The 15,517-nt window shown below is 43.4% G+C and overlaps 1 protein-coding gene across 13 annotated transcripts in view; it reads right to left on the reverse strand.

The window, feature by feature from the left end:
• Positions 1-2,251: 2,251 nt before the first annotated feature.
• The window catches only part of GRAMD1B (GRAM domain containing 1B), a 130,319-nt gene continuing 117,053 nt past the window's right edge, over positions 2,252-15,517 (reverse strand). For all 13 annotated transcript variants that reach the window (XM_087970120.1, XM_087970123.1, XM_087970122.1 and 10 more), the window contains 8 exons: positions 13,394-13,512; positions 13,124-13,266; positions 12,095-12,198; positions 10,894-11,097; positions 9,731-9,821; positions 7,064-7,171; positions 5,455-5,572; positions 2,252-3,707 (listed from right to left, as the gene is read on the reverse strand). In XM_087970120.1, coding sequence (XP_087826246.1) covers positions 3,618-3,707; positions 5,455-5,572; positions 7,064-7,171; positions 9,731-9,821; positions 10,894-11,097; positions 12,095-12,198; positions 13,124-13,266; positions 13,394-13,512 — 977 coding nt within the window. In that variant the 3' untranslated portion in view covers positions 2,252-3,617. The remainder of the gene's footprint in view (positions 3,708-5,454; positions 5,573-7,063; positions 7,172-9,730; positions 9,822-10,893; positions 11,098-12,094; positions 12,199-13,123; positions 13,267-13,393; positions 13,513-15,517) is intronic.

The raw sequence follows: 15,517 nt of genomic DNA on the forward strand, positions 1-15,517 counted from the left end.
TCATTGCATGCACATGCACACCAGAAACCCGGAAGACAAACAGGCACGGCCGCACATGCTGGGTGACATGGCTTTGTGTGCCATTTTGGGCATGCATGCCATGGGTTTGTCATCACGGTCCTATACCTTTAACTCCGTTCCAAACGAAGCAAACACAGTTTAGGCCGATGGGGAAAACTCTTGAGGGATTAGAAACAATGCAGCTGCCCCCCCTCTCTCCCCCCAAAAAAGAGAATTTTGAGAGTTTCCGGGGGGTGGGTGGGGGGAAGGAGGTGGAAGAGAATACATTTTGTTGGGATGAGTCTGTGAACGCTCGGTTGTGAAATGACCACGAATCCCAAGTTCTCTTCAATGTCTCTTAAAAAAAAAAATCAAGCAAAATAAAAAGTCTACACGAAACAGTTTCTCTTCAGTCTGTCCTGCAAACCTTTGTGCCCACTCACTCTTTCAAAGAAATAATATGTTTGTTTCAATAACAGTAGTTCACGATGCCCTTGTTAAGTTTTAGGGAAGCAAAACCTCACAAGGAGGAGGTTCATCTGAGACTTCTATCCTTTTGAATGAAAAGCTCTGGTGGCCCCCAAACCTGACTGTGCTCACCAAGAAAGGATCCAGGGCCCGAAGATAAGCAGCAAATAGATCCCCAAAGACTGCCAATCAGCAGAATTGTGCAAGAATAGATATATATTAATGCAAATAAATTAACCTAAGAAAGTTAAGTGTCCCAAATTTACTGTCAACTATCTTCTCAGCTGCCCTTTTTCTCCCACTGGTGACCACCAGCCATTCTGACCTCCTACAAAGAATCTTTGTTTGACTATGGAAATATTTGTCTCCAGTTGCTATCTCTTGCCAGTTAGCCCAGCCAGCTAGCAAAAGAAAAAAGCAAAGCAAAATGCAGGACAATTTCCTCCCCCCCTGCTTCTCCAGTTGGAGCATGTGAAAAATAAAAAAAAATAACCAACTTAATTTCATTCACTTCCAAACAGCTGAACTCCAGAAATCCAGAAGCTTGGATGCAGATACTCTGCATTCGTGTTGATCAACAACCCTGGAAACAAGGACAATATCTGGAAATTGGGCTGACCTGCTTGTCTATCTGGACTTAAGGTTCTCTTGTGGCGCCCCTACTAGTCAATCCAGGAGAACATTGCGGCTGGCTAAGGTTTGCTGCTTTGTTTATCTTTTGACAGTGCGCAGAGAGAAAATGCCAACTTTCGTCACAAAAAGGCCCAGCTCAGATGAATAATTCATGCCAAGTATGTTTTCTCTTTCTGGCTCAATAACCTACCTAGACTATAAACAATATCCTGCTCATAATTGCTGAAGAGGATGGTATTTGGTGCAGATCAGTTAAACACTGATTGGCACCATCCAGATGAAGCCCGAAAGAGGGAAATCTCTTTTTATTTCTTGCCAGGAAATTTCTAGTTTTACACCAGGAGGCAGAGAGAATCTACTACTGCTCTGCTTTGGACGTCTAGGGATCTCCAACCTTGGCAACTTTAAGCCTGGCAGACTTCAATTCCTAGAATTCTGGGAGTTGAAGCCTGCCAACGCTTAAAGTTGCCAAGGTTGGCGACCCCTGTTCTAGGAAACGATGGCCTTTTGCATGATAAAACTGAGCTCTCGCCTTCCGTTTGCTTCATTCCAAATGAGAGAAATGTTTGCTTTGACCAAATCCACAAAAAAAATAAAAAATTGGTGGAATTCTAGCTTCTTTCAAGCAGTAGGCATTTTTTTGCCCAAGGAAAAGTCCTAAAAAATAAAACACTTTTGCATTTTCTGGTTCACGGCTCAGCCAACTGATATTCTCATCATGTCTGTGTTTTGCAGAACTGCCGTGCTCCGGCCTCCAATCGCTAGGGGAATGCCAAGAAGGACCTTCTTTAAATCAAAGAGACACCTTAGCAACTTTTTAAGACTCGCAGACGGATGGACTTCAACTCCTGGAATTCTCCAGCCAACCTGGCTGGCTAGAGAATGATGGGAATTGAAGTCCACAAGTCTGAGGTTGGACACCCTTGCTCTAAAGCAGGGGTCCCCAACCACCGGTCTGCGGACCGGTACCGGTCCGTGGAACAAGTCCTACCGGGCCACTGGTTTGCTGGGCGCCGCCATTTTGTTTTGATGAAAAAGTGCTTCCGGTGAGCTTTTCCGGGTAGAAAGCTCACCGGAAGCACTTTTTCATCAAAACAAGATGGCGGCGCCCAGCTGATGCCGGTATCGGGCCGCGCCATAAAAAAGGTTGGGGATCACTGCTCTAAAGGATTAAACTGCATTCTTGCATTTGAAATCAGCTGTTGAAGAAGAACAGGAGTCCACATCAAGCAGTTGCTGAATGTACCTTCAGGAGTGTCTTTAAAAAAAAAAAATTTTTTTACAAGAGCTTCGTGTAAATGCAGAGTGACATGCCATGGCCCAAGCTGACAGACCCAGCAACGTCAAGGCCCATCCCTCACTATAAAAAGCAAACCTTATTTCTCCTTATGCTTCTTCCTCAAACTCTCCATCTTTACGCGGGTACAAGAAATGAGGCGACTTAAATAAATACGAGATTTGGGACAAGGACTTCAAAGCAGACATTTGGAAACCCCTTGCTTGAGCTGAGGCATGTTCCTGGGTTGTACCTCTGTTGCTACCTTTGTGTTTTGTTTTGCTGTGGGAACGCTTGGGACATTTACACGTGGGGGGGCCGTTCAAGTGCCCTGGATGTGGGTTTCCATTGGTAATCTCTGCAAGTACAGATAGCCCTTTTAAGCGGAGAGACAACTCTCTCAAGTAACTACTTGAAGCTGCAAAGGTCAAAGGATGCAACAACCCCCAGAGAAGATGCCATCCACCTGAAACAAGGAGAGGAAGGGGGGGGGGGGGAAGAGACTCAAGGATGGCCAAGCAACCATGGCAACTTTTATGACTTGTGGACTTCTCCTCCCGGAATTCCTGAGCCAGAATAAGCTTCCTGTTTTATCTCCTCAAGCAGCAAACTCATCCTGTCACGCTGTCACGTGCCGGGGCGGCCGAAGTAGCAGCACGGGTAGGGTAGGGGAACCCTGTGTCAAAGTCCACTTGCCAACGAAAGAGAAACCCCGCAAAGGGACCCTGGGTGGAAAACAAGCAACTACGCTCTGTTTGGCAGCCAGCGTGAAGACTTGCCGGCTAACCGCATTCTTGCCGAGAAAAAAATAACACAACAGTTCCTCTGTGTCAGGACCAATAGGCCGTTTGTGCCAAGACCAGTTAAGGATCGACTCCAAAGGAGAGTTTCATGGCTTCCTACGTCTCCCCTGCTCCCACCCAAGAGAGGCAGGCCAACAAATAAAGAGCCAGGAAAATGCCTAGAAAGGTGCATGAATCCAGGAGGGCCAGGGTGGATTTTTTTCCCCCACCATGCCTCAGTGCCGGAAAAGCCCAATTCCTCCATCACATTCTGGCCCTTCCTTGGGGGACGTTCCTGGCTGGAATTCAGTCGGCACCGTGCTTCTCTTTGTCGCCTATGCCAGCTGTTTCTTTCTTCTGTAAAAATCTGGAGATGATGAATATATACCTCTCTATATATTCATTCTCTATGTACATGTATTGCACAAAAGTCCTCTGGCCACAGGTGTTCCCGCCTGCTAGTAGAACCGCTTCCGTTTCTCATCCGACTCGGGCCGGTATTCGCGAGAGCCGATGCCTTTCTGAAGGTTGATGAGGGAATCCTTCATCTGTAAAAGCAAGGACACCATCTTGAAAACACAAAACTGCAGAACTAGCAGGATCAGAAATGCTCTGACCCAGGCTCAGCAGAACCAAGAACCAAGACTCCTTGTCCCGAAAACCCCCTCTTTATTTAGTTATTTAGTTAAAGTCCCGGCAATAATCCCTTCCAAGGGTTAAGTGCAAGAACAGACCTTATCAGTCCTTGGATAATTGCCAGACCAAGAGCATTAATTCCTGGCAAGGAGTCTCTGAGGAAGAACCACAATAAGCAAATCATCCGAAAGAAATACAAACTATTGTCTCCTGCAACCACCACTCCCCTTTTGCTTCTATTTATTCCCCATGGCAGGGGCCATTCAGCGTCCACTTGTGCCTTTTCTTCTGAGTCAACCCCTGTTCCTTAGTTGTTCCCTTCTCCTGACAGCTCTGCACATACGCAGTTCTGGAACAGGCCCCAGCTGTTCTTCTTCCCCTCTAATCTCTGACTCCTAAGGCAGCTGGGCAATGTCAGACAGCTCTGGGCCTATCTCTGCTTACATCAGAGCCTTCCCCAGACTCCAGGACTGGCCCAAGAGCCTCCCCCACCTCCTCACTGTCACCGCTGGCAGACGGTGGGCCACAAGAAGAAATTAGAAACTTAAAAGAATAAGGAAATGATTAATGACATTGAAGATTTACTAAAATGGATATGCAAATGTCATCATTATGATGATGATGTGATTCTTATTAATGTTATAAATATTATCATTATTATTATCATTTCTTAAAAACAACTGTACTCAGACAACATATATATATATATATGTATGTATGTATGTATGTATATGTATATGTATATGTATGTGTGTATATATATATATATATATATATATATATATATATATATATATATATATATATATATATATATATATATATATATATATATATATATATATATATATATATATATATATATATATATATAAAAGAAAAAAGAAAATGCAAAACCGGTTGCCGGGAAGGTTGATGCTCAAAACTCAGCATGCAAATAACCCCAACTGTGTGAAGAGTTGTGTGGCAATTCAACAAATCTAGCAGATTTATGAAAGAACCCACATGACTTCCAAGTTATCAGATGCCTCTACTATGTAGGGGTAAGTAAAATAGACCTGGAATTAGGAAATAGTTTTTTTGGTTTGGAATTATCCATTCCATAAGAATACCTGAATATGTGGTGAGGAGATGAAGGGATTGACTGGAGAGGCCAGAGTTTAATCCTCTCTTAGAGTTTACTAGTGATTTTGCCTTACTTAATAACTTTGCCTTACTCTCAACCCTACCTACCTAATGGAATTGTTATTGTGAGAATAAAACAAAGGATAATCTCATAGGTGAGATACAATTTAGAAGAAAGACTGGGCATAAATTGTCAGTCATGAAAGATCATATCCATACATAAATATCTAGTTAATTTGATTTACTGCTACTCATGACTATGCCCAGGGATATTCTCAACTAACAGTTAGTACCTGCTAGGAGTTAGATGAGGATCAATGGAATTCAAGGGAGATTGGGCTTCGTTCACTTTTGACTACATAGGGATTCTAAGCTGATCCCTTGTTTGACTCTACCCTCAGTTTCTGGCACTCTTTCTCCTACATAAATGGAAGAAATTGGAACACGTGCCAAAGTGGCATGCTATTTCCCTTGTCGTGCCTTCAGCCTATCCACAACCCATGTTTTCTCCCCTAGGTTGGAGGTAGCTCTCACCTGATCTAAGAGAACTACTGATGATTTGATGATCTCTCGCCACTTTTGGAGTTCCGTGTCATGATATTTCTGCTGGGACTCTAATAACTGGGTCCACTCAGTCTGAGATTGGGGTAACCTGTTGGGGTAACCAAGAAGAGCAAAGAGAGACATGAAAGAACTTGAAGCCAGCCGGGAATCTTTCTTACAGCCAAATTTTATTTTGGATGCTTGTATTTCATTTTCTAAAAATGTTTTCAATGATTGTAATAGCGTGATGAAATGGGTGGCAAACAAATTTAATACATAAATACCTCCCCTTGCAACTTTGCTATTCTCAAGATATTTTTTAAAATTGTAAGACACTGAGAGTCATTGATTGAGATGGGTGGCAGAAAGAGGGGGGGCTGAGAGAGAGAGAGAGAGAGAGGGGGAGAGAGAGAAAGAAAGAAAAAAAGAAAGAAAGAGGGAGGGAAGGCCATAGGGAGGGAGGGAAGGAAGGAGGAGGAAGGAAGGAAGGAAGGAAGGGGGAGGGAGGGAGGAGGGAGGGAGGGAGGGAGGGAAAAGGAAGAAAGGAAGAGAAAGAGGGAGAGAGAGGAAGGAAGGAAGGAAGGAAGGAAGGAAGGAAGGAAGGAAGGAAGGAAGGAAGGAAGGAAGGAAGGAAGGAAGGAAGGAAGGAAGGAAGGAAGAGAGGGAGGGAGGGAGGGAGGGAGAAGAAAAGAAGGCATGGAAGGAGGAAAAGAAAGAGGGAGAAAGAAAGAAAGAAAAGAGAAAAAGAAAGAAAGAAAAAGAAAGAAAGAAAGAAAGAAAGAAAGAAAGAAAGAAAGAAAGAAAGAAAGAAAGAAAGAAAGAAAGAAAGAAAGAAAAGAAAGAAAGAAAAGAAAGAAAGAAAGAGGAAAGAAGGAAGAAAGAAGGAAAGAAAGAAGGAAGGAAGAAGGAAGGAAGGAAGGAAGGAAGAAGGAAAGAAAGAAAGAAAGAAAGAAAGAAAGAAAGAAAGAAAGAAAGAAAGAAAGAAAGAAAGAAAGAAAGAAAGAAAGAAAGAAAGAAAGAGAAAGAGGAAGGAAGGAAGGAAGGAAGGAAGGAAGGAAGGAAGGAAGAGAAGGAAGGAAGGAAGGAAGGAAGGAAGGAAGGAAGGAAGGAAGGAAGGAAGGAAGGAAGGAAGGAAAAGAAAGAAAGAAAGAAAGAAAGAAAGAAAGAAAGAAAGAAAGAAAGAAAGAAAGAAAGAAAGGGAGGAAGGAAGGAAGGGAGGGAGGGGGAGAAGGAAGAGAAAGGGAGAAAGAAAGAAAAGAGAAAGAAAGGAGAGAAAGAAAGAAAGAGAAAGAAGGAAGGAAGACAGAAGGAAGGAAGGGAAGGAAGAGAAAGAAGGAAGGGAAGGAAGGAAGGAAGAAAAGAGGGAAAGAGAGAGGAAGGAAAGAAAGAAGAAAGAAAGAGGGAGGAGGAAGGAAGAGAAAAGAGAGAGAGAGGAAAAGAAAGAAAGAAAGAAAGAAAGAAAGAAAGAAAGAAAGAAAGAAAGAAAGAAAGAAAGAAAGAAAGAAAGAAAGACATTGTGAGTCCCCATGTACATGGAACGTAGTTAAGACAGTCTCAGCTTGTTCCTCATAGAGCGGAATCCTCTGCCTGCATCCGTTACCTTTCCTGCAAACGCAGCCCCTGCCATGCCGTCAAAGTCTGAGTGGTGTATTCCAACATCCACAGCTTGTAGAACAGCAACATATTAAGGATGACCAAAAGCACCAAACTGAAAGAAAAATAGAGGGTGGTGGGGAGGAGAAGAAGAAGAATTATCGACAAGCCGCAGGAATTCTTCCCTCCCTGCCCCATCATTTTTCCCCTCCCTTTCATGGCTGCAATCAAGACACTCGGAGGGGCTCCCACAATAAAAGGGTCGGCCATTTTGCAACACAAAAAACACAATCCCTGAAAGCATGGCTCAAATCATAAAATAAGGCGTCAACAAGCGATCAATGCAAACGGTAGCATTTATGACGGAAAAGGGTCACTGAAGCAGCTTTATTTTTCATGGTTTCCTGAAGCCTTACAAGGTAGGAGGTGAACCAATTTGGGGAGGTAGGTGAGCGGGAGGTGTTTCGCACCATTGACACAGTTGCCAATGCAAGCTCTAAGGATTCGTGCCATGGAGTATTCGGAAACCTGTGGGACGGTCGCCATGCCTCTGGCCTGGGGAAGGAAGAGGTGCCAGTCCATAGCTTCTTCCTAATTCCTCCCTAAAGTTTGGCAGAATTTTACACTCTATGGTAGTCTCCAAAACAGGACTGGGCAACAGTGACAAATTTATGACCTGTGGGACTTCAATTCCCAGAATACCTAAGCCAGCCATGCTGAGAATTGAAATCCACAGGACATAAAACTTTTCCAGGCCTTTGGAAATGTGCAATAATGGCCACTTAACATTTCATATAAGTCTAAGTGTTATCTGCTAAAGAAAGGAGGGAGGGAGGGAGGGAGGGAGGGAGGGAGGGAAGGAGGAAGGAAGGAAGGAAGGAAGGAAGGAAGGAAGGAAGGAAGGAAGGAAGGAAGGAAGGAAGGAAGGAAGGAAGGAAGGAAGGAAGGAAGGAAGGGCCATGGTGACACAGTGGTTAGAAAGCAGTATTGCAGGCTAAGTCTGCCCACTGCCAGTAGTTTGATCCTGACCAGCTCAAGGTTGACTCAGCCTTCCGTCCTTCCAAGGTTGGTAAATGAGGACGCAGATTGTTGGGGGCAAGAGGCTGACTCTGTAAACCACTTAGAGGGGGCTCTAAAAGTACTTTGAAGTGGTATATAAATCTAAGTGCTGGTGCTATTTGCATTGCAGTTTGAAGAACAAAAAAGAACGCAAGGGGGGAAAAGGGGGAAAAGCCAAAATAAATAATAAAAGCTTTAGCCCAAGAATGGAGAACCAGCAAATCTAAGTCGAGATCAGGCAGCCAGAGTGAAAGAGAGCCAGCTTTAACCAACCAAGATGCAAAGAGAGAAAGAGGCAGATAAGGATAGCGTTAAAAGAGAAAGAATATACCTGAAACAAATCCTAGCAGGAGCAGGAAAGAGAAAAGACGGGGGAAGCAAAGATTAGGAGAGGAGAACATCGCAAGGGAAGTTCTGAAGGACGTGCACAGAGCAGGGAAATCGCAGAGTGACAAGGTGGTAGGGAAGCACCCAACCTCAAGAAACCAGCAGAGGCAGAATCAGAGTTTAGACCCATCAGTATGACAACTATCAGAACAAGTTGACCAGGTTGATCACACCTCTCAAAGAAAATGCCAGCTCTAAGAACTCATGCCATTTGAAAATCTGTGGGAGAGAGGTGCTAATCCGTAGCTTCTTTCTAACTTCCCCCTAAACGTTGTCAGAATTACACTCTCTTGTAGTCTCCAATCCAGGAGTGGGCAACTATGACAAATTTGCAACCTGTGGACTTAAATTCCCAGAATCCCTGAGCCCACCATGCTGAGAACGGGACATAAAATTGCCCACTCCTGCTACAGTCTAAGCCTGTGATGGCAAATCTATGGCATGCGTGCCAGAGAACCCTCTCAGTGGGCAGGTACGCAGTCGCCAGCTGTTCTTCTGGTTTCCGGCACCGGCCAACTGGTCTTCGCGGGCATCGGAGCTCCTGAAAACAGCCGGAAAATCACCCCAAAAACAGACCGTTTGGGGGGCTTTTTCAGGATGTTTTGGGGGCATTTTTGGCCCAAAAATGGTCTTAAAAATGGCCTGAAAAACAGCCTGAAAATGCCCCCCCAAACAGCTTGAAAACAGTGAAAAACAGCCAAAAGACAGGCATGCATGCACCGGCGAGATGGTATTCGGTTTTCCGGTGCTCTGGCACATGCACATGTATGCTTGGTCTGGTTTGGGCACTGGTTGCCGAAAAGGTTCACCATCACTGGTGTAAGCAGACCATTTATATTTCTACATGTTCTCCTCTAATTCCAGTCTCTGCCACCAAACTCAGACCAACTAACTCCCAATTTGCATATAAAAAGCCGAAAACATTAAAGCAATCAAGGTAATAAAAATGTGTGAGCAGTAAAAACAATTAAGGTGTGGTGCGAAAATGAAGGCGGTAAGCCAAGGTTCTGTTGGCGATCTATGGGCAAGCATGAAGACAATAACGTTTTCTGACGGTGCTTTGCTGGGACATTTTGTACCAGCAGGTGAACGCTGTCGGAGGCTGGAGTTTGAAAAGACGCTCAAATTAGACCCACGGGGAGTGAAATCAATGTTGGCTTATCCACAATCCATCGCAGAAGGAAAGGGGGGCGGGAAAGGAATCAAGCCAGGGTAAGGAGTTACTTACACACAACTAATAACAAGCAGTAATTTGGACACATTCTGCAAATGGAAGCTGCTGGGACTTTCTTCAGGGATGTGCCGTGTTTGAGTGGAACCTGAAAAGGAGCAGAGGTGGTTGACTGAAGAGACACCTAGAGTGGACGTTCTTTCCCCATCCTCTCAAAGCTAGTTCTGCAAGGCACAACTTCAGGCTGTCCTTCAAGCATACTGAAGATCCATCTCACGTAACTGTCAAGCTTTGAAATTTACAGGCTGCTTTCACTTTTACTGCTTCCCAGCTTGCCAACTAACTATTGGGGGGGGGGGGGGAGTTGGAATGTGGATTGTAAGCAGTCAAGCCGTGAGAACCAAGGTCGAGTCAGCAGGTGATTGCCAGACATTCAAGACCTCTTCTCATAACAATATTGTGATGCTCCATTGGACAATGTGACCTGCACTAATAAGAGGGAGAGAGGATTCTATACTTTAATTATATTGAATTGCCCAGGAATTATCCAGAGCTGGTTTTGCTTTCATTCCGTGCCAAAATAATGCACTCAATATAAGTTTTGCATTAAGGGATCGGATTGTCTCAACAGTGCTAGTTTGGTTATATTCATCAGTCAGAACCCCGACAGTAGCTCTTTGAGTGGGACAGGGAGAACAAAAGGAACCCTGGAATCAGGCCAGGGAGCAAGGACAGACTGTCTTCAACTGCCAAGGAACAAAGATAAATTACCAAATGGAAATCAAACAAGGTTTGCTCTCAAAAAGTTTGTGGTTAGGGTTGGAAATCAACTGATCTCCCACACCAGCCAAGTGAGGGATTAGACTTGGTCAATGAACTGGAGTCCCAAAGCTGTTTCTCCAAAAGAAAAACATCATCCAAGAAGCTTCTTCAGCTCTTCAGAAGCAAAATGTTTTCAAGGGAAACAACCCAAGGAAGTCCAGTTGCCTTTTGGAAAAGCACCATTGGGACAACCATGACCTGGATGATTGAGAATCTCCGTAGATAATGAACTGGAGGTGTCTCAACCTTGCTTTAGATATATAATCCTCCAAGAAGTATGATTCAGTTTACCACTGAAGATGCCTGTGCTACACCCTTGATGAAACCATACTGTTAGATCTCTTTCTGTCCCATCGATCCCAACCACACTTCATCTCTTGCAACTGGTCACATCATACCTGCCACACGCTTGATTCGACTTACAACCTCCTCATCTGTGGGAGTGGTAACAGGACTCAGTACTTCCTCCAGATGAGGCCCCCTCAAGTGTGTATGGGGTCGTTTCCTTCGCCGCACTGAGGATTGTTTGTTCGCCTTCTCTTTGGGTGACTGTCTATGAAGTTCTGCTAGATACAAACTCTCGGTTTTGGTCAATTCACTCTCTGCCAGAGAGAAGACAGGTGGAAAGAAGAGGACAAGGGAAGAAGAGGAATAGTTCAGCTTGGTCAAAAGGCAGTGATCTCTTCCTAACCTCTAATCTAGAGAGGAGACAATTATTTTGTAGGTAAGACAACAATATTCTATTTCTCTCTCTGGGCACCCTGAGAATTTATCTGCTGAACAAAACTCCGCATTGGTGACAGGAAGGGCCTCCGGACATTAAAACACTCTGCAAGCTCCATTAAGTTGCTCAGACTCCACCCCGCAAGGGATTATGGGGTCATTAAAAGAAGATGATGACGATGGTGATATTCTAAAAAGCATCAACAATCAGGGCCTGCTTGGAGGTATCTTGCAAATGAGTGAAGCCAACTGTACGGGGAAGAACCTAATGTTTGGAAGACTTGGGAGGAAGGAATTTAAGATACAATGAGCACCATTCTGAAGGCTTACACGTTCTTTGTTTTTCCACCTAAATTAAACAAAAACATGACTTTTGTTGGGCAGGTTGTTAACAAATCTCAGCTATGTAATCCAGGAATATTCCATAGGAGGCAAAACCCAGGTTCAATCAGAACCTGCAGGCTCAGTGACAAACTACTGATCTATTTGCTAGGTCAGGACCAGCATTAGTACTTCAAGAGAGTAGAAGTGATTCCTCTGTTCTGACAAGGACCTTGAATAATTCCTTGTTTTGGTAGTTCTTACGTATCTCTTTTCAAAAAGTGCTGATGTATTAGACTGCAGGGCTAAAATCTTAATATGAATTTTTATTTATCAACGTAGAATTATGAAGAAGTCTCCAGATTTATCTACAGCAGGAGTGTCCAACCATGGCTGACTGAGGAATTGTGTGAGCTGAAGTCCACCAATCTTAAAGTTGCCAAGGTTCGACATCCATGATCTGGAGATTGACCGTTGACTCCAACAACAAGTCCAATTCCATGAATGGAAAGGTCAAGAAGGTAATTCCATTGGATAGGCTCTGCAGCCTCTCACCTAAGTGGCGAAAATAGTCATCAAGACCACTCCAAAAGTTCTTCTCAATGAAGGATTTCACTAGTCCCCATGGCTGTTTTCTGTAACGTAGCTCTGTAGAAACCCTGAAATGAAAAATTGTAGCAATGAAAAAGAATCTCAAAGACCTTCTAAGCTATCACTGTAGTTTCCTTATAAGTTGGCTGTCCAGGTGCTAGTAAGAAACAAGCCACCATCTTCCAAGTATCTATTCAGATTTAGTTGGCTCAAATCTGTTTCCCTGCAAAATTTTCTCACCAGGTTTGTTGTCCCTGATCTAAATCTTTATCCAAAGTACCGTTTCCCACAAAATATGACCTACCCTGAAAGTAAGTCCTAGCTTGATTTTTACACATGTGCTCAATATAAGGCCTACCCCCCCAAAAAAAATAAACCCTAATTAAGATCCCTCCCATTCCAGAGTGGACAGGTAAAAATTAAGCTGGGGTGGGAATGGGGAGTGGAGCTGCCCTATTCAGCTGCCCTGACCTTTGGACAGTTGTGTCCAGGCCTCGCACACCCTGACACCTGCCTTGCCAGCCCAGTTCTTCTGCAGTTGGCAAGGCTGGCAAGGCTTTCCTGAAGGCCTCTGGAGCTGATAATAAAGCTCTGGATCGATCCAGAGCTCTGTTATCAGTTGCAGAGGCCTTCAGGAAAGCCTTGCCAGCCACAGAAGAAGAATTTCCTGAAAGCCTCTCACAGCAAAAAGGAGGCCAGGGGCGATGCACACAAGTGAGGTTAGTCGGTGGAGGACATCCCCCGAAAATAAGACCTGGTGCCTTTTTTGGTGGCAAAAAAATATAAGACAGGGTCTTACTTTTGGGAAAACATGGTAGCTTCTTTGAAAAATTTATTGCTGAGTTACAGAGATTCCAAAAGAAAACCTATCCCGATCTTTACTGAAATGGCTCAGGAGCTACCAAAAATTACTGTCAGAAATGTATTGTTCCAGGCACAGAAACAGACACCAACCAAAGTATTTCAGACAGAAGCCATCAAACTTAAACTCACCTGAGTCGGCATTTGTTCCTGGCAACACGCGTCAATGTGTAACGATTAATTGTGTAGAAATAATCGTGGTAAGGAACATCATGAGTTAGCACCTCGGCATCTATAACATAGCACTCACTTTCTTGGCTGGCTTTGTACATTGTCTGGGGAGAAGAGAAAAGCAGCACCATAAATGGTCAGCATCTGGTCTACTGAAGAGGACCACAAGGTCCCTATTTCAAGAAGAACCTCAAACCAAGAGACTTCAAAGGCTAAAGCTGAGTTTCTTACCTGAGTTTCCGTAACAGTGGCAGTTTTTGGAGCCAGAGGGTTGGTGAGAGTGATGGTGTAGAGAATAACTCTGCTTTGATTGCCAGTGTCTTCCTTCTTCCATGGATGAAAAACAACATCTAAGGAGAAAGGGAAGCGATGGATGCTTTTTGAGGAGGGAAGGGAGAATGTTGCATCATAGAAGGAAGGAGGTAAAAGTTTCAGTTCCCAAGGGAAAGAAAAAATATTCTCCCAAGACCAACTCCAAGATCAAGTGTTGCGGATGACCCCACCACCACTTAAGCTGGCTGATTCAACACAACAGACACTGGACATTATTGTTTAGCATGAGTTCTTAACTTGGCTCAGTTCCATTTAATTCAAAGGTCTATTCTTGGTCCCTCCTTTTTTAAAAAAAATAAAACTGATGCTGAGCCATAGATGATTGTTCTTGTAAAGACTGACTTTCTTCTGAACCCTTTCAGATCCAGAGATTGAAAGGCAGCATTAAGAGGAAGACACGAGAGTCAAAAACATACCTCCCAAATTTGATACGACTCTCAGGAATCTAAAAAAGTCTTACACGAAGTCTACAAACTATGCTGTATTTTATTTTTTATTCAAAACCAAATTCTTCCTCCTTCTTCCTTCTCCCACGATTTGCTCAAGTTCAGCCAAAGTAACACAAAAAAGAAAATTAGGAAAGTTCTGAGATATCAGTAAAAGAAAGTCAATAAAAGAGTAAGATGGTCTTTAAATCTATGGAGATTCTCTGTCATCCAGGTCATGGTTATATCCCAAAGGTGCTTTTTCAAGAGGCAACTGGACTTTTGTGTTTGTTTCCATTTGAAGACGTTTCGCTTCTCATCCGAGAAGTTTCTTCAGTTCTGAAGAACTGAACTCCAGAACTGAAAAAGCTTCTTGGATGACGAGTGAAACGTCTTCAAGGAAAAACAAAGTCCAGTTGCCTCTTGAAAAAGCACCTTTCCAATGGTCCTTAAGTGTGTTTTGCAATACTTTAATTTGCTTCAGTCAAAATGAAAGAAGCCCTGATGGGATTTTAAAAGACCGTAGATAGTTAAAAATAATAATAATTTTGATTGTGTCCAGGGACTTAAAGACCCTAAGAGGATTTTAAGCCACTTGCTAAACTTTCTCAGAGGATTGCATTTCTCTGGGAAATCCACTAGAATAAACAGAAAGCTGATTCCATCACTGAAGCCCATTTAGTAATCCCTTTTACAATAAACTTGAGCTTCTTGAAGAAATAATCCAATGCTAATTGCGTTAACTGGAAAAATATTTATTCTTGCAGGTGAAAAAGGCTATTTTCTACAACTACAGCTTTCTAATATTATCCGAGAAGAGAACTAGGCAACGCAGGAAGATCAGAAAGAGTTGAGAACTCATTGTTGCTTGGGCCAGGGATTTTTTAAAAATTAAAATGAATTTTAGGAGGATTCATTTTTACCACCACCACATCCCAATCTAAATTTTTGGAACCCAAACCTTTAAAACTGCTATATTTTGGAGGTTAGAAAGGTTTATATGTTGGAGAGTCCTGGTCCATTCACAGAACATTAAAAGCTTTGCAGATAGGGTCAAAAATTGTTTTTGTATCTAAAATGGGCTTGAAATCCAACATGGGTGAGATGAAGCCAGCTGATAGACAAGGGGTTCACAACCCTAAGTCCTATGCTTGCAATAAATTTGTTTTCTTTTTGTGTTGTACAGGTGACCTTCAAGAAGTGAGGGGAGCCGAATGTCAACTCATAAAATATTTCCATGGTCTTTTTAGAGTTGCCAGCAGAAAGGGAGCGGGGAGCAGTGCAGCAACTTGCAAAACTGAAACTGCATTCCATAAATGTTTTCAAAGATAGTATCTAGGTGAGTGAAGTTTCTGCCACAAAATTCTAACTGGAGAGCATGATTGATGACTCTTGGCTATGGATGTGTCCCATTGGAGAATATGAATTATGATACACCCAGGGGGTGGGGGGAAGAACTAGGGTCAAGGGTGACAATGAATTAGGTGTCTCAGAGTCGGCTACACCCAGGCAGTGCCGGAATGTTAACTCCCAATAAATCCTTTTGAAGTTTTGGAAGTTTGGCTCGAGACTCATGATTTAAATGGGGGTAACTGCC

This window comes from Notechis scutatus, chromosome 7, assembly GCF_049901735.1.
Source record: "Notechis scutatus isolate UNSWTSFEM ecotype Mainland chromosome 7, rNotScu1.2, whole genome shotgun sequence".
NCBI classification, from domain to species: Eukaryota; Metazoa; Chordata; class Lepidosauria; order Squamata; family Elapidae; genus Notechis; species Notechis scutatus.